The sequence below is a fragment of the Lissotriton helveticus genome, chromosome 12, assembly GCF_964261635.1.
Source record: "Lissotriton helveticus chromosome 12, aLisHel1.1, whole genome shotgun sequence".
NCBI lineage: Eukaryota > Metazoa > Chordata > Amphibia > Caudata > Salamandridae > Lissotriton > Lissotriton helveticus.
This window is the reverse complement of record NC_136073.1, coordinates 90,184,928-90,210,008: the sequence shown is the minus strand read 5'-3', so window position 1 is coordinate 90,210,008 and position 25,081 is coordinate 90,184,928. Positions and strand designations below refer to the sequence as shown.

The 25,081-nt window shown below is 44.2% G+C and overlaps 1 protein-coding gene across 1 annotated transcript in view; it reads left to right on the top strand.

Annotated features, from left to right (window-relative positions):
• The first annotated feature begins 407 nt into the window (after positions 1-407).
• LOC144797907 (extracellular calcium-sensing receptor-like) overlaps positions 408-25,081 on the top strand; it is an 87,237-nt gene continuing 62,563 nt past the window's right edge. Inside the window, exons 1-3 of the mRNA XM_078668708.1 lie at positions 408-604; positions 4,272-4,563; positions 8,925-9,755. Coding sequence (XP_078524834.1) covers positions 408-604; positions 4,272-4,563; positions 8,925-9,755 — 1,320 coding nt within the window. The remainder of the gene's footprint in view (positions 605-4,271; positions 4,564-8,924; positions 9,756-25,081) is intronic.

Sequence of the window (25,081 nt, the reverse complement as noted above, 5' to 3'; positions counted from 1 at the left end):
TACTATCTGTCACCAAAGGGCCGGTTTAATGTCCTAGAAATGGAACTGTAAAGTCTTTGCTGTCGTTAAGCAATTACGATTTGTGTAACTTGTGTTAGAGTATTTCTTTCTGAGGTTGTGAGCCATTCCTAACTTGATACATACCCCTCCTACCCATAACATGAACCTGTAAAATATTTTAATATTTGCCAAAGCTGCGTCATTAAACTCAGGAAAACCTCAATCAGCTAAAAATGTGAGGTTGCTGATCTTAGTATGTTAACTTCACATTTGGCCATGAGAATGAGACAAAATCAAGGTCAACTTTATATATAAAAAAATTGCAATTTATAAAATTATCACAATTTCCCATATAATTATTTGTTCTCTTTCATGTGCCTCTGCTTCTTCGCCTCTGAGTTACAAAGATGTGCATTCAGCAGTTGTTTCTGGGCCTGTTGATGCCCACGCTCTCTGCATCCGGATGTCTCTTCCACAGGCCACCGGTGGCTGGTTTCTCAAGAGATGGAGAGATTCTGATTGGCGCCATTGTTGCAGTTCATGGCGATAGATTGGTCACCCCTACATCCTTCACTGATTTGCCTTCACCTGTCACTTGTCAGAAGTAAGACTGCTTTTAAGTTGTCATAGAGATTTGTGAATGTCATTATTTCAGGAAACTTAGAGGCATTGTTACAAGCCCATATCGCCACAAGACCGTCGCTTTTTCTGACGTTTACAAGGCAGCATTAAGCCACATAACGTGGCTTAACGCTGCCTTCTAAATAAGGCCCCCTTTCATGCTATGCTTAGCGTGAAAGGGGAGGGCAATGGGTGTTGCAGTGGGTGTTCCACCGCAACCCCCATTGATTCTGATGATGCCCCCCATTTACAAGGGAGGCGTAAATAGGAGGCAGCGCCAGAATTAATAATAGGCAAAATGAAATGAAATGAAAGCAGGATTTATAAAGCGCATGGCTGCCCGTGAGCGTCCCAGTGCTGGTGAAAGAGGTAGTAGAGGGGAAGTGAGGAGTTATTGGAAGAGCCAAGTTTGCAGGAGATTACGGAAAGCGAGAAGGTTGGGTTTGGCGCGCATAGTCAGGGGCAGCGAGTTCCACAGCTTGGGGGCGTTATAAGAAAAGAGGCAACCCCCTGTGTGGCCCTTTTTGATCCTAGGTATGTGAGCCAGATGTAAGTGAGCTGAGCGTAGATTTCTGGGGACTTCATGGGGTCTAATCAGATTTTTGAGGATGTGGGGCCCCTTGCCATGAAGGATTTTGTGAGTCGTGCAGAGGGATTTGAAGTGTACTCGCTCCTGAATGGGCAGCCAGAGAAGCAGTCTGAGGGCCGGTTTTGCAGAGCTCCTGCTGTTGGTACCTGTTAGAAGCCTAGCTGCGGAATTTTGTACTACATGTAGTTTGGCAATGACTTTCTTAGGGGCACCTAGATACAGAGCATTGCCATAATCCAGTCTGGATAGTAGGAGGCTCTGAATGAGGAGCTTCCTGCAATCTTGGGGGAGCAGGGGAAAAATTTCATGAGTAGTCCGAAGGATGCCGTAGCAGACCCCTGCTGACCTCCTGGCTTGGATAGTGAACGTAAGATCCTTTGAGCCACATGCCCAGGCTCTTGATGGATTGTTTTGGGACAGGGGCAGGCCCAATGCAAGGAGGCCACAGAGTCTTTGGAATGAAATGAGATTGGTTGCCCAATACCAGTATCTCAGTTTTGTCACTGTTGAGTTTAAGATGTGAACAGTCCATCCAGTGTGAGATATCTTGGAGGCAAGAGTGAAGGTTATCAGGGGGACGGTTGAGCTGGCTGAGAGAAACAACAAGCTGGGTATCGTCAGCGTACGTCACGAGTTTAACAGCGTGGGGGATGACTATTTTCTCCAGGGGGGACATATACACGTTAAAAAGGGTGGGGCTCAGGGAAGGAAGAGCCCTGGGGGATTGTGATTCACTGTGTCGAAGGCTGCGCTCAGATCCAGGAGGATCACTGCCACTGATCCTCCTGAATCAAGGATCTTTCTAGCCTCCTCCACCACCGCGATCAGCTGGTTTCCAGATAGGCTGAAAGCTGCTGGTTGACACGTTTTTCAGCAGTTTTGCTAACTATGGGCAGTAAAGAGATGGGTCGGTAATTGCATAGTTCAGCAGGGTCGAGATGAGTTTTTTTAGGAGGGGTTTTACTATGGCCCTTTTCCAACCGGGGGCACGATGCCCTGTAGTAAGGAGGTGTTCATGAGTTTTACCAGCGGTGGCAGAATGGTAGGGGCGACTAAGTTTAGAATATTGGGTGGGGCAGGGTCAAGTGGAGAGCCACTTTTGATGGAGAGAAAGATGGGGAGGAGAGTCTCCTTTGTGGTAGGAGAGAAAGAATTTAGGCAGGGAGTATTTTGTTGCTGTGTTCCGAAGGGGGGTTCTGGCGGGATGTCTCCTGCGGGGGGGGGGAGGGATTTTAATATGTTTTGGATTTTCGCATTGAAAAATTCAGCAAACTCAGGGTAGGACTATCTCAGCGATAAACATATTAGTTTCGCTGAACTCAAGTTGGCCGATTACCTATGTTCCTCCTTGCTCTCCCCGCTACCTAGGGGAGAGCAAGGAGGAACATAAGTAGCGGGGTAGCGGGGAGAGCAAGGAGGAACATAGGTAATCGGCCAATTTGAGTTCAGCGAAACTAATACGTTTATCGCTGAGATAGTCCTACCCTCTGCCCCACGATGTCTTAAAGGCACCGATCAGGAGTCTTTTTCCATTTTTCTCGCCTATATAGGTTTGAGCACACACCGATTGCAGATTTTTGCAATTTTGGTACCAAGAATAAAGGATTGGATACACTTTTTAGGGAGTGTAGACCGTCCATTTTCTTGCACCTTGGTCCTGAAGAAAACCTGGAAACTACCACTTTAAGGTTGAAACCTGTAGACCACCCACATAGATACTCTTGGTCATAATCACCTACGAAGTATCTCATCACTTTTTTAACATTGTCCAGTAGCTTGCGAATAAAGTTTTTTTTATACAAGTCATACCAGGACAACTTTTAACATTTTTTCTGCACTTATCAGTCACAATAACCAGCTCCACTGTAGTTCAGGTGTCGCAGCACACCCTGATGACATTTGGTCATCAGGGTGGACCCCAATGATGAAGCATGTCACCACTAGGCTGGTGAGTGAGGGGTTTTTTACAAAAGAAAAAAAATTCCTTTTCTCAAAGATACATCCCATTCAGAATCCATGATTCTCCGTGGTAATACTTCCTTTTTTTGTTACATAGATACCTAGCGAAGGGGAATAGGAGTATACTCCCTTCACACATTGTGATTAAATCCCTTACTCTCCCCATTTGTTATCATATAACTCCTCACTACGCCTCTTACCCGTAAATATGCCCCTTATAGTGTGACACATGAGATTGCTTTGGGTTTTTAGCTGTCTCTCTGTTTTCCTCAAATCGCATTATAGTTGAGTTTACTGAATAACTATCATGTGCAAGAAAATTCAGCTTCTTCCGTTGAACAGTAATGAAAATAACTTAATCACACAAGTGATCCACCGCTGTACTTTACATTTTGTGAGTGTACATAACATGCACACATTTCCCTCTCAATAATTCTCTGGTCCTTATTTTTTGCTGCTCTAAACTCAAACCACTAACTAACACCTTTACACTTTACTATGATGACTCTCTACTCAACTTCCCACTACTTCAAAGATAGCTGAGGCACCCTCATCATTTTTTGCCAACAGTTTAGTCTGTTGACACCTTGACCTCTTCTTTTGCCTCCTTATCAATCCCCAACTATCCCTGCCTTCAACTTTCTCACAAACAACTTCCGCTCTGGAACCGTTGCTCTTTACACATTTTACCACTCACAAACTCAAATTACACTGAACCACCCTCGCTCTTTACACATTTCACCACTCCAAAACTCAACTTCCACTGGGCAACCTTGGCTGTTTACATATATTGCCACTCCAAAACTTAACTTCCACTGAATTACATTTGCTGTTTACACATTTTAACACCCACAAACTCTGTTTCGTTCACATTTATCAGCCTGGGGTGTTCTGATCCATTAGAACAGACATTCAGAAACATTGATGGAGACTAATACACCGAGTCAAAACAAAATAAATACATGGAGGGCCAAGGGTCAGAATCAGGAACATGAGACAGTACAATCATGAGACATAAAGTCAGGGGGAGAAGGAAAGAGGTACATTTGATTGGCTTCTAATGTTATTATAATTGAGTATTTATTTTATACTTGTGCTTTAGGTTCCATTTCCAGAATTACCAGCGCATTCAGGGCATGGTATTTGCCATCAAGGAAATCAGCAACAACCCCCGCCTTCTAGCCAATGTCACCCTGGGTTACCGGATATATGACTCCTGCACTGTCCTTCAGAGGACCCTGGACGGGACCCTCTGGATGCTGACGGAGAGGGAAGATACTGTGCCAAATTATCAATGCCACTGGGGCCCCCAACTGGCGGCTATTATAGGAGACTCAGCGTCCACCCGGTCCATCATCATGGCCCACCTGTTGGGTCGGTACAGACTCCCACAGGTACACCAGTAACAGGGATGTCATTGGGTGGCTGTGTGAAAACAATCCTTAATTGTATGACACACTCAAATATATACATATTGCTGGGTCCAAAATTGGGATGCAAATCTGCACTAAGTTCATCAGAAAGTTACATGTTTCATTTTCTGTTGTTCTTTGACGTTAAGCCCAGAATGGAAAGTCCCAAATTGAATGCACATCTGCTGAATACTTTGATTCAAGTTGACAGATTTGCATATACATTGACATATGAGAATTGGATTTAAGGTGCAAAGTGCATGTGCCGCTGGCTGCATGGATGTTTTGTTACCTGTGGACTAACACTGCTGCGCTCAAACAAAGGCTACAATTGTTATTGTTATCTGGGTTTTATATAGCGCCAAATCACCGTCAGGTCTCTAGGCGCTTCTGACAGATACAGCAACAGGAGTTTGGTAGGTAAGCAGGAATTCAGAATATAGCAAGCTAACTCAGAGAGAGCCGAAGGCGTCTCTGAATAAAAGTGTCTTCAAAGACTTCCTAAAAAGGAGGAGGTTAGTTTCTTTACGAAGGGGCTCCGGTAGTTTATTCCACATTTGTGGGGCTTGGATTGAGAAGGATCTCCCGCCTTTAGTTGCCATTTTGAGGCGCGGACATGACAGCAGTTGGGAGTTGGAAGATCTCAATGCTCGTTTGGGATTGTAGACCTCAAGCCTTTCTTTTATATAGGCAGGTGCGTGCCCATGGATTGCCTTATGGGCAATGCACAGGCTTTTAAATTCCACTCTTTGCTTTACAGGGAGCCAATGTAGCCTGTGCAGTAATGGGGAAGCGTGGGTCTGTCTGGGTAGTCTGAAAAATAACCGTGCTGCATCATTCAGGACGACCTGCAGGCGGTTAATCAGATTTTTTGGCAGACCTAGATACAGTGCGTTCCCATAGTCGATCCTAGAGACTATTGTTGCCGAGACGATGGTTCGGAGCATGTTTAAGGAGAGTAAGGGAACTAGCTTGCGCAGCTGCCTAATCAGGTTGGTACAAGTTCCAACGACGGAGGATACTTGGCTGATCATTGAGAGCTCCTGGTCGATCTTAATACCAAGGCTCTTTACGTTAGGGCATGGTTTTGGGGTAGGTCCAAGCTCTTGGGGCCAAAACAGGTCATTCCAAGGTGAGGTGGCGGTTGAAACTACCAGGACCTCCGTTTTATCGGGATAAATTTTTAGCAAGTTTGTCGTCATCCAGCTCAGCGTGAACCTTAGTATATTCTGAGCCAGGGACTGAGCCGATACTGTATTATCGATACTCAGCAACAGCTGAGTGTCATCGGCATAGTTAAAAATTTTACAGCCCATGTTTGCCAGGGAGTCTATCAGTGGCTGCAGGTAGAGATTGAACAAAAGTGGTGAGAGTGCGGACCCTTGCGGGACTCCACACTCCAGAACACCCGCCTCAGAGACACAATCCGCTAATTGGATCCTCTGAGTCCTCCCTGACAAAAAGGATTTTAACCATTGGAAAGCCAGGCCTTTTATCCCGAACGCGGTCAGCCTGTCCAGGAGCAAGGCATGGCTGACAGTATCAAACGCCGCTGAAAGATCTAAAAGTATCAGGGCGCTTGGTTTTTTACTCAGCAGTGGTTGACTGTATGCTGAATTCTGCAGGGCCTGGGCTATGGCTAGGCTATGTAGTCAACCCCCATTGTCGAAGGCTACATAAAGTGATGTACCAGGTAAACATTGTTGCCAGATGCATGATATATAAATAGCTTGTGCTTTCTGGGAATAAACACTAGAAATGACACTGCTATTCTATATGTGAAAATTGTTAAATTGTTACTTGAATAAAATCATAAATAAAATATTTAAAACACACAGTTGAACACAGCTGAATGCCTTGCAGAATGTGGGCGGTAGCTGATGACAAGCAGTCCAAGTGGGTTACTTTAGCAACTTCTAATAGGCAGCTGTAACCAAATGTTGGTACAAACCCAATGCATTACAGGCCTATAAGCCTTCTGGATATTTCATTAAAGATATTCTCCAAGATTATTTTAGCCAAACTTGAAGAATGGGCCATTGAAACTAAGAGAATTCCTTTAGAACAGGGGGGCTTTCGGGAGGGTCATTCAACCATAGACCATTGCTTTGCTTTGTGGGCTATTACTCGAAAAGCAGTTAGGAAAATCAAAGACTGTGCAGTTGATTTGTAGATTTCCGGACATCCTTTGATTCTGTTGACAGGGATATTTTATGGGGAAAACTTGCTGCTTGGGAATTACCACTACACCTTCTAGGGGCTCTTCAATCCCTGCACTCTGGCAATGGGGCTCAGGTGGAGTTAGACAAGACAGGACGGTTGTCCCAGAGAATCTCTATCGACAATGGCCTACGTCAGGGGTGCGTTCTACACCCCTACTTTTTTGTCTATTTTTGGAAGACCTCCCAACAGCTATTTCCCAATCAAAGTCCTTTTTGCCTAAAATTGGATATCAGCATATTGCTTGTCTGCTCTATGCAGATGATTTGGTATTAATGGACTACACTCCAATTGGTCTGCAGGGGAAAATCAACACATTGGCCTCTTATAGTAAGCAGAACAAGCTTAGTATTAATTTGGAAAAAACGAAGATTATGATTTTTGGGAAAAATTGCTGATTTTTTCCTGGTCTCTTGATTCTCAGGTGGTGGAACAAGTGGATCAGTATAAATACCTGGGTTTAACATTTAGGAAAAATCTGAATTGGAGCGCACATTGGGATGCTACTAGGCAGAAGGCCCTTTTGCAGGCAAGCTGTTTATCTGGTTTTAATGGTAGATTTGGGGGCCTGTCTCATATCCCATTCTTAGAGGCCTATGAAGGGAAGATTCCACCAATAGGCCTGTATGGAGGAGAGATATTCTCTCTTGATCCAACCTATGAATGGGGCAGACTGGAAGGGGTAGTATTAAAAAGACTTCTATCACTCCCACAAGGCACCATGGTCCAGGCTATAAGGAGAGAGTTTAGTCTGGTATCTTGGAACATGGCGGCCGCCACCCGGGCTTTAAGGTACTTCCACAACCTGTTGGAAAATGATGAGGTGGCCAAAGTATCCAGATTGTGCTGGGAAGAGAGCCAAAGCAGCGAAAGGTTGTGGGCAAAGGCTGTTAGAACCAGAATGACCGCAGTGAAGAATTGCCATTTAAATAGTGGTACTGTCACATCTTGGCTCACCTTTCCCGGGAAACGAAAATTGAGAGAATCTGCTGCTATGGCGTCACAAAAAAGCGATTTACTATACTTAAAGAAGAAATCATCTATTAGGTTCTCGTTAGCTTCACTTGGTCAGGATGGTGTTTTCCCTTACCCATCACAGTTACCAGATCCAGGTCTGAGAAAAGAAATCCTAAGTGTTCGGGTGGGATGTAATCCAATCTATTCATCCCAGGAATATAAGACAGGGGTGCAAAATATTAGTGGTTTTTGTCCCTGCCCTTTGAAAGCGAATGCACTATTACTCATATTGTTATGGACTGCACTTTTTATCTCTCATATCGGATTAGGTTTTTAAGACCTCTGTTTTTTAAATATGATGCTCTTTATAGGAACATGGCTGTGGAGTTACTGTCTGAGACGCGATATTTAGATGTGGCAGTTGGGATTGCTCGATTCCTACGATCTGTTAAACAGAATTAAAAAAAATTAAATGTAATGGGGATGGGGTGGTGAGGAGGGGGTTAATTTAAAGGTTTTAATTAATATGTATTTTTTAGAATGTTTTATGGACAATTGTCTAAATAAACTTGTTTTTGAACCTTCATATTTTGGCTGAACTGTAAAAAAAAGTTACACTAATTGCTGGTGAAAAGATAGCTAAGTGTACCATTATATCAGGTACACCAAGCAGAATTGGAAACAGGGGCACAGTACTTAAAAGCAACTTTCATAAAACCCAAACCCACTATGTCACAGTCGTCTAATGACAGTGTTGTATTAATTGTTCCATAAATACAACTGTATGCTGTAAAGGGGTGGTGGTGGTGTGGACAGTTACTTTCCAAGATACATAACCAATTGGGCTACCCAAAAAGCTCAGAGAACTTATGACCCTGTTTACGTTTCTCATGGTTCCTAATATCAGTGCTTTTTGAGAAATAGTTTCATGCATCTGAAATACAGAAAAGGGCACTGCTTGTTTGAGTACTATACACAGTGTCAAACGCTCTAAGGTACCTGGAAACAGTAACCAGAAATGAGAGACTTCAGCATTTAAAGTAACATGACACCATTACTATGGTGTTTGGTTCTGTTTTGTTTTAGCTATGTTTGGTGTTAGCTATGTCTTATATGTCAATAAACCCATTGTAAAAATGATAACATCTTAAAACATTTCTCAACAGGTCAGCTACTTTTCAACAAGTCCCCTCTTGAGTGACCGAACTCAGTTCCCATCCTTTTTCCGGACCATCCCAAGTGATGATTCCCAGGCTCGTGGCCTGGCCAAGTTGTTGGTGCACTTTGGTTGGACTTGGGTTGGTCTCCTGGCTGTAGACAGTGATTATGGCAGACAGATGATCCACATTTTACAGCAAGAGCTCATCCAGGGAGGGGTCTGCGTTGCATTCTCTGAGAGCATCCTTACTAGCCTAGCAGACAGAAATGCCTTTCACGTCATTCAAGTGATCAAAACATCACTAGCAGTAGCTGTTGTCATAATATCTTCAGACTACGATATAGCACCTGTTGTGGATGAAATGGTGAGGCAGAACATTACCGGCAAAGTCTGGATAGGCAGTGAGAGCTGGTCCACCTCTACTTTCTTTCCCATGGAGAAGTATGCAGATGCCCTGCTGGGATCCCTTGGCTTTGCCATACACAGTGGTGGGATGTTGGGCTTTCAGGACTACCTCACCAGTGTTCAGCCTTCACAATCTCCTGGTTATACATTAATTAGAATCTTTTGGGAAGAAGCTTTTGGCTGCAAATGGCTCTATGAGGAAAGCATGTTGAGCTCTTGGGATAACAACACTGTCCCATGCACAGGATCTGAGAAGTTTGATAACTTTAAAGTCAATTACAATGAAGTCTCTGACCTAAGAATTACCTATAATATCTACTCTGCCGTATATGCCATTGCTTTGGCATTGCAAGACTTGAGCAACTGCCATCCAACGGACAGCCCTTTTCTCCATGGGGCCTGTGCAAATATTTTGGATTTCCAGCCTTGGCAAGTAAGACATTTTATGCATTCTAATGGCAAGGTCTTTTAAAGTGATTTAATCTGATAGATTTACCACGTGTTTTGGGCTCGTCCAGTGAATAGCAATCCGAAACTACACTATGTTTTCGGAGATGGAAAGAGTATGTTTTCTTGAATTAGGCCACATCTAAGACCATCTAAATATGTTTTTAGGGCTTACAAATTAAATAAGCAGTCCAATAAAGACCCACAGGTGTACCCACTTTAAAATCCCTTTATAAATAAAGAGGGGGGGGTGCTCAGAGCCTTGACCACCATGCAAGTGTGCCATAAAAAGAAGTGTGCTAAATTCATTTAATTAGCATCTGCATAATTAAGCAAACTTTTGGGAAAATTATCCATAATTGCACACAATGGAAAACTGCCTTTTGGCTCTTTTTAATATGATAAATATCCTAGTATCAATTTTGAAGAATGTATTCTGGGTTAAAAAAACAGTGCTAAAAATACAAGCATTACTTATGGCAACTACTCGCATTCAATTTGTTCACAGTATTCCAGTACACGCACGCAAATTGTGGTGCAAAATGACATGATGTGGCATATTAGTGTCATTTCTGGAATTGCTGTTAGGGCAGCAAGGTCCAAATGTAGGATCACTACATTTTGCAAGTGCATAATGCAACTTTTTTCGACTCGCATTTAGGAAGTCTCAAATTACAACGTACAATAGTGTGTTGTCACTTTTTGCAATTCCCAGTGGGTTGCCAATTGACCTGCCTCATTATTATTTATGCAAAAGACACACAATTGATGGACGGAATGCTGAACAAATCATGTGGCTCTTCATGCCACTGGAGTCAAGCTATGCTGGCTGAAGAGGGGTGAAACCCCGAAACCGGTCCTAGGATGCTTGTTTCCAGTCCAGGGAGGCCCGGCCTGGCAGTTCGGGCTGGACTCTTCCCATTGTGCACAGGGTCAAGACTGATTTGCATATGGCTTCGTTCAAACTGGAATGGCATGGTGAGCAGAAAAACAATGGATTTAGGCCCAGATCTGTGTACTGGGGTGAATGTATGAAATTGTTCTGCATTCTGTCCATCAGTTGTTGTTTTTGCATTGTTGTCACCCCGAGTGGGATGGATATACCCAGACGTGGGTCCAGTGTTCTCCATGCCACTGAAATCAAGCTATTCTGGCTGAATAGGGCAGAAACCCCAAAACCGGTCCTTGGATGCTTATTTCCAGTCCAGGGATGACCTTGCCTGGCAGTTCAGGCTGGACTGTTGCCATTGGGCAGAGGGTCATGGCTGATTTGCATATGGATGGGTTCAAACTGGAATGGCATGGAGAGCAAAAAAACAATGGATTTAGGCCCAGATCTCTGTACTGCGGTGAATGTATGATACTGTTCTACATTCTGTCCATTAATTGCCATTTTTGTATTTGTCACCCCGAGCGGGACGGTGGGTCCTGTGCTCTCCATGCCACTGGAGTCAAGCTATCCTGGCTGAAGAGGGCTGAAACCCCAAAACCGGTCATAGGATACTTGTTTCCAGTCCAGGGAGGACCTGGCCTGGCAGTTCAGGCTGGACTGTTTTAATGGCATGGTGGGCAGTGCCGGACTGGCTACCGGGCATTTTGGAATGCGGCTGAGCTGGGGGCTGATTTCATTGATGGGGACCTGCGTGTACTGACTAAATTCGTTTTGCTTTAATTATTTCGAAGTACACGCAGGTCTCCATGAACTAAATCAGCCTGCACCACAGTGAAATCAGCCCCCAGCTCGGCAGAATTCCAAAACGCCCGGTAGTCAGACTGGCCCTGATGGTGAGCAAAAAAACTATGGATTTAGGCCCAGATCTCTGTACTGGGGCAAATGTATGATATTGTTCTGCATTCTGTCCATCAATTGTTATTTTTGAATTTGTCACCCCGAGTGGGACGGGTATGCCCAGTCTTGGGTCCCGTGCTCTCCATGCCACTGGAGTCAAGCTATCCTGGCTGAAGAGGGGTGAAACTCCGAAACCGGTCCTAGGATTCTTGTTTTCAATCCAGGTTAGGACCTGGCCTGGCTGTACGGGATGGGCTGTTCCCATTGGCACAGGGTCAAGACTGATTTGCATATGGCTGGTTTCAAACTGGAATGGCATGGCGATCAAAAAAAACAATGGATTAGGCCCAGATGTCTGTACTGGGGTGAATGTATGATATTGTTCTGCATTCAGTCAATCAATTGTTGTTTTTGTATTTTTGTCACCCTGAATGGAACTGGTATGCCCAGATGTTGGTCCAGTGCTCTCCATGCCACTGAAGTCAAGCTATCCTGGCTGAATAGGGCAGAAACCCGGAAACCGGTCCTAGGTTGCTTGTTTCCAGTCCAGGGATGACCTGGCCTGGCAGTTCGGGCTGGACTGTTCCCATTGGGCACAGGGTCAAGACTGATTTGCATATGGCTGGGTTCAAATTGGAATGGCATGGTGAGCAAAAAAACTATGAATTTAGGCCCAGATCTGTGTACGGGGGGTGAATGTATAATACTGTTCTGCATTCTGTCCATCAATTTTTGTTTTTGGATTTGTCACCCCGAGCGGGGCGGGTATGCCCAGACGTGTGTCCCGTGCTCTGCATGCCACTGGAGTTAAGCTATCCTGGCTGAAGAGGTGTGAAACCCCGAAATTGGTCCTAGGATACTTGTTTCTAGTCCAGGGAAGACCTGGAAGTTCGGGCTCGACTGCTCCCATTGGGAAAAAAGAAACAATTACTGGATGGAATTCTGGACAATGCAAATATTCACCCCCAGTCACAAAGATCTGGGTTAAATCCATCATTCTTTTGCTCACCGCACCACCCCAGTTTGGACCCGGCCATTTGTAAATCAGTCTTGACCCTGTTCCTTGTGGGAATAGTCCAGCCCGAACTGCCAAGCCAGGTCCTCCCCGGACCGGAAACAAGCATCCTGGAACCAGTTTCAGAGCATCACCCTTCATTAGCCAGGCTAGCTTGAATCCAGTGGTGTAGTGAGCCCGGGACCCACGTCTGGGCATACCCTTCCCACTTAGGGTGACATATGCAAAAGAAACAATTGATGGACGGCATGCTGAACAATACAAACATTCACCCCCCAGTCACAAAGACCTGGGTAATATCCATCATTCTTTTGCTCAGCCCACCACCCCAGTTTGGACCCGGCCTTATGCAAATCAGTCTTGATCCGGTTCCCTGTGGGAACAGTCCAGCTGGAACTGCCAAGCCAGGTCCTCCCTCGACTGGAAACATGCATCCTATGACCGGTTCGGGGTTTCACCCCTCTTCATCCAGGATAGATTGACTCCAGTGGCATGGGGAGCACAGGACCCACGTCTGGGCATACCGGTCCCACTCATCCGACTCGCAATTTTGAAGGGACTCCCTTGACATGCCCCTTACTAATACAAATTAGCGGACCCTATTTTATGATTCCGCTGTCTTGCACTAGCTTTGTACTGTATAGCTAATTTGCACAGGCTTATCATGTTATGAATTTATTTCTAAAGGGGACAACCGATCAGTCCTTAGGCTCCCTTTACTTTTTTTTTTGGTTTTCTTCTGTGATATTAAGAAGATGAAACAATCAGACGGATGTACCTTTGAGTTGTGCTCCTTCTGTGTTTTTAAAAAAATGCAAAGAAAAATCATTTAAAATAAATAAAAGAGCACCAATGACCTAGTCAAATATAATAGAATAGTTGAAGCACTTGTTTCTACCATGATAATCTGAATGCAGAGTACAAAATATATCATAATCTTAGAACTGTTTCCTTCTGAAATGGTTTTCTTGTCAGCATTGTTTCTCTTTGTTCAAATGTACGCCAGCAGATTCTTTGTGGTAATATCATTTGATTATCTGGGGTAACTGCTACTGGGGAGGTTTTATGTCAGAGCCTCCCAGGCCCCTCTTTCCTCCCAGTTGGAGGACAGTGTCCCTTTTTAAAAAGATTATTTGGCCTCTGGCTGATAAGGGTGCTAAGGGTACATATGTTCCCACACTGGTGTGTTTATTATATTTACAACTTAGAGAACGAATGAAAGACATTAGGTTAAACTGTGAATGGGAGTGTATTGCTGGTTGAGGTGATCTGTAAGAAAATGCAAAATGCTTTATAAAGTATCTTGTGAAACACCATTCCTTTAATGTAAATGTTCATTTTCGAAAAAACCTAATAAAAATAAGTTTACCAAAAAAGATAATCACGAAAAAGCCTCATGCCTTCTATTTCTCTTTCACCACTAGTTACTTCATTATGTCAAGAATGTACGTTTCCAAACTGAGGTTGGCACTGAAGCCTTCTTTGACAAGAATGGTAACCCACCAGCAAGGTATGACATTGTAAACTGGCAGCTGAGTCCTCAGTGCACTGTTCAGCATGTGAAGGTGGGCACTTATGATCCCAGTGCCCCTCCAGGCCAGCACCTCCTCGTCAATGCCAGCCTGATACAGTGGGCCGGTAGAGAGAAACAGGTAAACTTCAGCAGCCAAAGCAAACACATTACATTTTAGAAAGTAAAAGAGAAACATATAAGCAAAACTGTGACTCGTGTAAGGTGGCAAGGATAGTGTGAAGTTAAGAAAATCTATATTTAAAGCTCAATAGGGTAGCTAAACAAGCTTTATGTGCTATGCGAATTATTTTGATTCCAGTTGTGAACCGTATTATTTTTGGTGCTATGAATTTGACCTCCAATTTCACAATGCAACCCATCAGCACTGTGAATGGTAAGGTCGTATCAAAACACCCATGGATAGAAATCCCTTTAGTGCATGCATCAGAGGGATTTCCTTTGGAGACACCCATGACATGCTTTGGCTAGAGCTTTCAGCTTCGCCCAACAAGAGGTATTTGACTTCAAACAACTGGTGTTAAAATAATTTTTAGGTATGTTTTAAACTAGTGATTTGTTTTTTCAATGTTTTTTTAGAAGTGCAGCAAGTAGGAATGTGGCCGGCAGGCTGGCAGCAACATTTCCAGCCTCCACGGCAATGTAACTGGCCCTCAACCCACCATCCCCCCCAAAATACTCATTAGAAGGGGCCCGCCCTGCCTGCAAATGTCAAAATATGGGTCTAAAATATAATTTCTCTGCATTTATGTGACAGCATTCTCTGGAACTTCCAGCTAAAAGCAAAACCCTTAATGTCCTACATTCCACATGTGTTTTGAGTAAAGCAATTCCTCCCATGTGGGTGGGCCTAACTCACAAGACATGAATGGATCGAAGCATGTAAAGATGTGGAAACATCATTGTTCCCACACTGACTTCACATGGTCCCAGTCATGACTGATTCCTGTTGGGTATGATAGACCCATAATTTTTGATTAATGTTGTTATAAACTTTACCGAATAGCAGAATGTTAAGCTGTTGCAGCCAGCTCCAGAGTTTTGAGTAACTTAATGACGGGAAAAATTAGATTTTACATCAATATAATGACATTTGCAGGATATTCTGGGTACGATAAAGTGAGGCAATTCAAGCAAAACATGAAATCTTAGATTTCCATTGGTTATGAGCTTTCAGAATATTAAGGAAAGATAGCTTCCGTTTGTTGGTTGCCTCCTGGCCAGAGAAAGCAGTCATTCTCCAGAGAAAGTGAGAAGAAATTTTTATTTCAGGCACAATTCGGAAACATTTACTAGGCAAGTGTATATTAAAATTACCGGCAAAAAGCACAAAGCGCTATTGCGGATATCTGGCCATGCCAGACTGGGACAAAGTCACAAGCTGGCTGCAGAATACAGTTAGGTAAGCTGAGCACAGTACCTTAAATCCAATTACAGATCATTGCGTGGATGAGAGGTGATACCTCAGTTCCTGAGCAACATCAAGAGTGCAGTGCAAGGTCTTGTAGTGTCAATGATGGGGATCCCGTCAATGGGGCTTGAGATGTGAAGTCCGGTGTTGGGGATGCGATGCGCAGTCAGGGCAATCTGTCACTTTTGATGAATGGTGAAGCTGCAATGCGGAGCATCGTCATTGAGGCTGGCATTCATGGCAGATGCAAGGAGTTGCACTAGGGAAAGCATCGGCAGTTCCGAAGGTGATGCATCTGTCCGAAGATGAGGGTTGCAGCGGCGATGCAAGTCTTTTGCAATGGGTCCAATGCACGCAGCAGCTGTGATGCAGTGGTTCTGTTTGAGGTTGCACAGCTCAGCAGGGGAGATGCATCGGTTCTGCTTATGGATGTGTTGCGCAGACACTGGCAGGCACCTTAGTCCCTCTACAGAGGGTCTAGGACTGGGGTGGCACCACAAGGTAGGGTTGGCACACAGTTAGGAGACTCCATGTGACGGTGGCTGGAAGCCTATTATGTCCCTAAGCTTCAGATCAGGAGGCTATCCAACTTGCTCTGGAGTCACTTCTGGGTTCTGAGTTCAAGAGATGGAGGTCAATCGATCAATCATTCAATCAATCAGAATTTATAAGGCGCTGGAGTTGCTTGCTGTTTCGCGGTGTTCTGTTCATTCAAACACCGGTGTCTTGAGTCTGTTTCTAAATTTTCCAAGCAACATGGCATTTCTGAGGTACAGGGGAAGGTCATCACAGGCTTTGGACTCCAGGTGAGCAAAGGAGCGTCCTCCGCCATTGGATTGGTTGATCGAGGGGGTATCTGTGAGGGAAAGGGAGGCAGATCGCAGGTGTAATTCGGTTCCTGATGTATGCTGGTCTTTTATTGTGCAGGGCTTTGTATGCGTGGATCAGCATCTTGAACTAGCATCTCTTCTGGATCGGGAGCCAGTGTAGCTTCTTGAGGTGTGGGGTGATGTGATTCTGCCTGAAGATGTCAAGGATGAGTCTTCCCTTTGCGTTTTATATTGTCTGTAGTCTCTTCAGGAGGCGTGTAGTGATTCCTACTTAAAGAGTGTTACTGTAGTCCAACCTGCTACCAATGAGGGCTGTCAATTGGGAGCCACCTAAAGATCTTATGAAGCAGGAGGACGAGACTGCATTTACCTGTTTCTGCACAGATAATCTGCTGTCCACGATGATGCCACCCCATCCAATGCCCCACACCCTGGGTGTATCATGCCAGAACACCACGCTTGAGCAAATCATCTCACCCTGCTGCACATAGTATCACTAGCACCCTTCTCTTCCTCTGTCCCTACCCTTTGCCCTGACCTGGCCTGCTCCATTGCAAAGAAAGCCTGAGAGGAGACTGTCTTTGCATGCCACTCCCCCTGGGTCCCTTGGTTAGCAGATTTGAGCATATGTAAAGCATGCAAATCTATTTACATTTATAAACATGCGTCCATCTATGATATGACCTCATCTTTATCTCTATGTGGATCATAAGAGTAGAAAGCTGTATTCCTTTGCTGTGGGCATTCCGAGATAGGGAGGCAGTTTGGAGATTGGAGTGGGGCTTTCAGGAGGGTATGCGGTGGGATACCAAGAGCCTAGGAGACCGAGTTGGGCAGCTAATCTTCAATTGGCATAGTCTTTGCCAGAAGTGGTGTCAGCTAAACTGGAGCAAGAGGTCGAGTGAGGGAGGATTGTGGTCCAATCGCATGAATAATGGCTAGCGGAATTGATCATGTACTTCCTAGGGATGGTCTGTAAAAAGGCGTGAGGGGAGTTCAGGATGATACATTACCTGTCCTGGCCTGAGGGGACCTCAGTGAATGATTTCATAGCCATCAAGGACATGAAGTAGTGTAGATAGCAATGTAATCACTGATCCATTCAGCTTGGTGTGGCATAGTGGGAGGGGGCGGAGTTATCCAAATATGACAACAAGTCAACCTTCCTGCTTTTGCCTATCCACTAGGTGGATTTCCTATTGTTGGGTATGTAATTTGGTGGGGATACCTTTGTAGATAGAGTTTTACCAATGAGCTGTGCAATATGCTGTTCACTGTTTGAGGCTTTCAGCATTTTTTTGCAGTGGGTGTTTTCGAAATAAAGCTGGTACAAAGAGGTGTTCCATTACCTGGAAGATTTCTGTCTGTAGGCACAATAACACAGGTGAAGGTCTCAGAGCATTGAGGCAATGTGTAGATTTGGCAAGAAAAATGGGTGTCCTCTTACCCCCTGAGAAAATTGATGTCTCCGGTACAGTTTTGGGCAATAGAATTGGGTACGGAGAAGTTGGTGGCTAGGTTACCACAATGCAAGATATAGGAAAGTCTCGTATAAAGTAATTTGTTTGAGGCATTTGGTGTTAAGGAAGGTACAAACATTGTTGGGGTTGTGCTTGCAAATTTCGGTATCTTGAGGACCTTTCTAGAGAACTTCAATGGAGTGGCTATGTTGTTTCTGGATGATAACACAATTTGGCAGGTTCAGATTTTTTTGGATGTAGCTCGTGCTCATGGAATTGTCCTCTTCTGTGAATAGAGGCGGTGTTGCGAGAGATGGCCACCAAATTGGCTAATTGTTTCTGGCAATAGTGGTGTGGGGCGGGAGGTTAGCTAACAGAACAGCAATGTACAGCACAAACAACATGACAGTGATGGAATTGGTGAGCAGTGCATGAGAGCTAAGAGTTCTGCAATTTTTGCAACAGTTCACTTATCATTGCTTAAACTGAACATTGTTTTCAGAGCAAAGCATGTTCGAGGGGTGTACAACGATATAGCAGACTCCCTTGTCTCATTCACAGTGGCAATGTTTCCACAGAATGTCGTAAGAGCAGAAGACAGGAATACGCTACTACCACAAGACATTTGGGTGATAGGGGAAGGAGTGTGATTGGACTGGTGGAAAGATTATTAGCTGAGTCTATAGGAGGGAAGCTATGAGCCAGCATGGAAGTAAATTGAGAGTTTTTAATGGAATTCACAGATGATGATGGTGTAGGAAAACAGAAGATGAGAACAGAGAGTTATATGTTTTGTGCTGTATTGTATTGATAAAGTCTTGTCTACCATAACTATTGTACGAAAATTGGTTTGTATTGTGTTGTACAGCAAGTTGGACTGGGGTTTTGACCTGGAGTGGGATGAGATTCTGGAGATTATTTTGAAAGGGTGGCATAGACAGCAGGGTAGAGAGTCTGGTTTGAGAGAAGCCATAATATTTGAGCTGTTGCAACACATTCTGTAAGCCTTGCCGGTTTGTTATTATGATCTTTTGGAGGTTTTTATTTTCAGATTAGGCATGCTGTGTATGTTGGTTGGTGCTTTCAGGGTCTCAGAGTTGCTAGGTTCCACACAGAATGCAAGGATTTTGCATAGTGAGGTACATCTGGAGCAGACACATTTGAAGATCTGGTTGAGGAGGTCAACGACAGACAATGCAGGGTGAGGTAGATGGGTGTGGGAAGGGAACAGGTCTAAGACATGCCTGGAGTGGGAACTGAGCAATTTTCAGGTGTGGCAAAGGGAGGAGACTGTATTTGCCATGAGGAGCAAACGGGGTACTGCTTTCCAACTACTGACAGTGATGCACATGGCTTTGAGGAACCCAGGGATGGATAAGCAAGGTTTGACATGCATCAATTTAGGAATAGTGCAGCAATGGCTGCAGTGCAGCTGGGATGGGATTGGAGCCAGATTCGGAGAATAGGCAGATGGACATCTAGGTACTCTGAGTGCTGCATGTGAAATAGGGGAGTTTGTTGGTTAAGGGAGGTCAGGGCATGCGACTAACTACTAACGTCATGTTTTTCACCATAGGATGTGTGGGCAGTCCAGGGAGGAGTGAACAAATGACTTTGATAGTTGGACATTCTTTTGTACGATGGGCAGCTAAGTAGGTGGACCAGCAAATCTATGGATGGAGCCTTGGACTATCCAGTAGCAGGCATGAGGTGCTATGGTAGGGTAGCAGTGGGATGCAATGTGGCAATTTGTTTAATTTCTTAGTGAAGTTGGTTCCACAGAGGGGTTGAACAGATATGCTCTTTCTATCTGATCTGATCCAATTGTCTAGTCAGATGCTGCTGCAGCACATGCAGTAGGATTTACAGTTCATTAGGAGGAATTTCACAGGGTCATGTCTGATTTGGATGTAGGTTGTCCCTAGAAGATAGTGGAGAGGAGCGTTGAAGCATTCAGTTATTCCAAGGATTGAAACAAACTGAACAGAACTATGAGGGTTTCATGCATGGCAACGGACATTGAGGTAATATCCCATGGGGGCATTAAGAAGGAAGATCAAATTTATTTTTCGTAATGAAGGGGTGCATCTCTCAAACTTTGGAAATGCATACTACATGATGGGAGTAAGGGATGTGGTTGGTAAGCTCTGGAACAATAAACTATGGTCCAGTAGAGTGCACGAATAGACACCAATAAACAAATCTATGCGGGGGGCAGTAAAACGCCCTTTGGGCTTTTCCTGGTTGGCGGTAAGAGAAGGATGGACAGTCAGATGCTGGCATATCCACCCCTTGGGGGGCAGAGGGAAGGGGATGTCATGGTTTTTGGAACTGGCAAAGGAGGATTCATTGAAGCATGCTTGGTAGCGTAAGTGAGAGAGAGACTACAGGATGTAAGGAGGTCAGTGTTGGGAAGTGGAAAGACTGAGGCCAAAATATGGGAAGTTCAGAGGGGAAAGGTTTGTGCATGATGAGAATTGTTAGGGGAGGAAGGGGTTTTGTTTCAGGACAAGAAATTATTGAAGAAGTTGATTTTATGTTAAAGTTGGATGTATACATACATTTCTTAATTGTTGTCGCCCCTGCTTGCACTGCAGTTTATACTTAACTTAAAACGCTTATTCTTTACAGTGACCACATGAATAGACCTCTGATGACAAGCTCATGGGGCACGATAACAATTAAGAAATGTAAGTATATATCCAATATATGTTCTTTTGAGACTATCACGTTACAGGAATGTAATTACAAAATAATGTCATTTTTCCGCAATTTACGACAACAATACGCTGCAATTCTTATACTTTACCATTTGAACATGGTCCAAAGTTGTGCGCCACCTATCAGTACACAGTGAAGGTTATTTTTAGATAAAATTGGCAGATGATGCGATTCTCAAACCCCATGGAATTGCACCATTGTTATTGCTGATCCCCCCAGAAAGCAACCAACGGCGAAAAGACCTCAAATAATGATGAAAATTGCCAGTTAAAACATATGGATCGCATAATAGAGAATCCATGATAAGAATAAAAAAAAAGACATTGAGAAAAATATAAATCCACATGATGGTGATGTGTTATTTAATAATTTCATCAAAGTGATTTGATCCTTTATTTCCTTTTCTCCTTTTGTTATCCCTTTGTTTTCGGAGACCATGCTGGGTCATTTTTCTCCAAGGGCCAACTCTAGCCCAGGAATAAATAGACTAGCTTATTTTTGAAAGTCTATTTTAGGAAAGTAGACATATGAAACAATCTATTAGTGTTTTTTAAGTGTAGTAGGGATCAACATAGGTGCTTACGAAACATGTCGACCAAGTAGGGCATAGTAAATATCCCTACCACAACCCCATTTTAACATTTCCAGCTAGAGAAGTGATACATTGTTTTTTCTACTAGCCAGGGAATTTTTAAACATTTCACATCTTTCACATAATCCATTCACCCCCTACCACTCACATTCTCCTCACATCACACATAGCCTATCTTCATAACAACAAGTGCTCCCACGTAGTCCGTAGGTAGTAGCACGCCCCGCCCCGTAGAGGGACGGGAAGACCCCGATGATGAAGCATGACACTATGGGAATCATAGTGTGTGAGGGGTATTTTTAAAACACATAGCGCTTTTTCTTGTCAACCACAAGGATCAGCAACACCCACTGTATCTATATCTCACTATATATTAAAAATAAAAAAGACAATTTGATAGAATCCGATTGGTTGTAAACATTAGTACTGGAGGTTGATTCTATCCCATATACCTCTATGCTCCCCCCTTTTGTTTAATTGGGTTTACAAAATTAATCAATACTAGCAGAATAATAAAGTATATATACATAAAAAAGGCTAAATTGAAAATGCATGCAAAAATGGAGGGTAAAAAATAGGTTGATATCGCGATCTTGATTATTACAAGCAGTGCAGGTAGAGCAAACAGAATCAAGTATGGACGACTAGTGGCCTCCACTGAATCACTGGTATACGCCAACAAAAGATAGCATGCCTTAGGAGTAAAATGATATGCTAGAGTCTAGGATATTGCTCTGTCCACTAGAAATAAAACAACAAAAATATTTTGTAATTTTCATTTTTTTATTGCTGCATATTTCTTTCTGTGTGTTTGTAGACAGTGAAAAGTGCGAAGACTGCAGTGTTATAAATAGTTGGTGCGCTTTTGCTCTGTTCATTTTAGTCTACTGAATACCATACCAAAAGTTTGCATTCAGGTTGGCTAAAAATGGCACTTAAAAGCTTCCTGACCCAGGAAAGCAACTATTAACAGAGTATTAAATGCTGACACCAGGAGCAGAGAGTGTAGGCTGAAAATTGCACCCATTCACAATGTTGAAGCGAAAAGGCACAGGCGAAAGGGACCCAAATTCAAGCGAAAGGAGGCAATTTGTTGAGCACTCATATATTTTAAATAGAATGAAAAAAAGTGAGCCCACTTAACCTTTCAAAGCAGCAAGGAGCAATACTTGGTGGTTGATTAGGAGATGTTGAATGGCAACAAGTACAGCCCAGCCATTGGACAAGGCTTGGATTGTTCTTATAAGCATGCTCGCACTTACTACATATATAAAGTGTTTTTGTAAATGGTAACATTGTTTCTGAACCCTGAGAAAGATTGAAGTAAAAGTGTATGCTTTAGGGAGAGGAGATAATTTGAGCCCCCTCACCATCGCTATGTGTAAAGGTGTTTTTTCAACCCCTCACCTTGACAAAGGACTTTGCAAGTGTTTATAAGTCCCTCCCTTAATCCTTGCAAAATACCAAAGAATCATTGTGAAACAGCAAACACTCAAAAAAGAATTTGGGGCATATGCCAGCTATCCCAGCAGTGCCTTTGTGGAGATTGTATGGCACATGCTGTCGTCTGCCACAACCCTCTTTGGGCCAGACATGGATACCAGGCTCAGTTAACAGCGACCTCAGCACCCTGCTCAATGTTGCTAACAAGTTGCAGTAGCTAACAGGAGTTTCAACCTAGTTTACCCTTGAAAAATGAGGATGTAGGAGTACTGGAAAAGCGGAAAGCTCTCTTTGCATCCTGTTTGCAACAGCTAATAGGGTGGGAGAGTATGTGTCAGAAACACTGGTGCATGTTGGCCCACAATACTTTGTATCTCAAGAAGGCCCGAGACTGTTGACAATTGTCCTGGTGCATTCCCACAAAAGTGAAAATTTAAAAAAGGTTTACTGTCTAGTACCAAACAACCATCTTATCAAACTGGCAAGAGCTTATACCCTATGGGTATTAAATTATTACAATATCATGTAAGAGAATGAAACCATTTCTCTTACATAGAAGTCAATTAACTGTTTACAGCAGAGAAACAGATCCAGTTCAAGATGCTGCGTATCATGTAAAATGTTTTTATGGTTTAGATGTCTTTATTGATTTTGCAACACATAAACATAAACACGTACGTTTAGCTGTCATCAAGCAGTGTCTTAGCAGAACGACTGGACAGAGCCTACCTTAGGCCGCAAGCTCAAAATTAGACCCATGTTCGGCTAATATCACTTACATGAAAAAAGAATTTTAAGAAAAAGGAACCAAGGGAAATAACGCCCCCCCTAAGATCGCGCCTTCCCCCCTATCCAGCGCCCCCCTCCCCTCATCTCCACGTCCACCACTAATCTGTGCTAAGCCCACAATGACCCCTCACCAGTCCGTCTGTCGTGGCTCTGTGAGGCGCAGCAACCTAAGATATCGGGGGTATATGATCTCTCTAAATTCGGTAGCTAAGAGCGACTGGGTGCCACAGCTTGTCATGTTTAGAGCCCTCCCCTGCCATAGTAAGTGCCAACTTCTCCATACCGAGTACATGCCACAGCCGATGCAGCCATGCAGTAAAGGTGGGGGTGTTAGGAGTGCACCAGTGAGTAAGTATGTTTTGTATCGCTGAACCCAGTGCAATGGCCATCTGTCTGCCTCTGCGAGATTTTAGTGGGTAAGTCAGGGGGTTGGGGAGTCCCAATAGTACATAGGTTGGGAAACCCGGGATCTCAGTCTCAAAGTGTTTATCCACCTCATCCAACACCTAGGTCCAATAATGTTGAATATGCACGCAGTCCCATAATAAATGTACTAGATTGCCAACCTGGCAACAGCCACGCCAACAGGTTGCCTCCCGGGTACGGACTATCACGTGTAACAACTTCGGAGTATAGTACCAGTACGTCACAATCTTCGTGAGTGTCTTCGTAAGCCCCATATGGTACGCAGAGTGTTGAGTCCTATAGTATATCCCATTCCACACTTTGTGACTGAGTGTCCCGCCCAACTCCCTCTCCCATCGCTCCCTGCTAGGGTTGTGTGTGTACGGCTGTGTGCCCTGTAACATCTTGTAAAAATCAGAGATGAGTTTTTTGTCGGATGTGCGGGTGATGAGCCACCTTTCATAGGGGAAAGGCGCCTGTCCGCGTCCGAGCGAACCTGCGGTTGGAGCGCCCAATGTCGTACCTGTAGGTATCTTAGTCTCTCAGTTTCCAGGAGACCATATTCCTGTCTAAGTTGAGAGAATAGGATGACCCCCCTCGGCTCCATATACATGGTACAGAAAACGCCAACCAGCAGGCCTCCAGTGTGCAAAGGCCGCTGTATCCATACCAGGGGTAAAATCAGGGTTGTCCATCAATGGAGTGAGGGGTGATGGGAAGGTTGTGAGCTCGTGTTTGGTGTTAGTGGCATCCCACACATCCAGAGGAACCCGCGTGATGTGCGAGGCATATAGATTAGGGGTAACGTAGGACTTACGTAGGACAGGGATTTCTTGCAAGGGCCTTGCCGCCACCGCCTGGTCTTGAAACAACCAGTGTTTCTCCGATTCCCATCTGCTCCACTCAACTAAGTGTCTCAATTGAGCCGCCTCAAAGTAGAGCCCGAGATCAGGAACTTCCAGCCCTCCCATCTCTGGGGCAAGTGTCACCAGCATCCTTCTCATTCGTGGTTTCCAACCATTCCAGATAAATTGAGCTAGGTCGGATTGTGTCTGCCGAATCCATCCGGCCGGCGGTTGGAGAGGGAGGGTGCGGAAGAGGTAGAGGATCTAAGGTAAAATGGTCATTTTGACAACCGCGATTCTGCCTAGCCAGGAAAGGGGGTAGTTTCCACCGACCCATCTCTCGGCAGATTTTCCCATGTAGTATGGCATAATTAGTAGCCCGTTTTCCGCGGCCGCGATTTCGCGGCAGTGCGGCACTTCCGCAAAACGGACAGGGCCTTGTCGGCCACTGGACGTGTGCAGCACTACGAAGTTAGTGCTC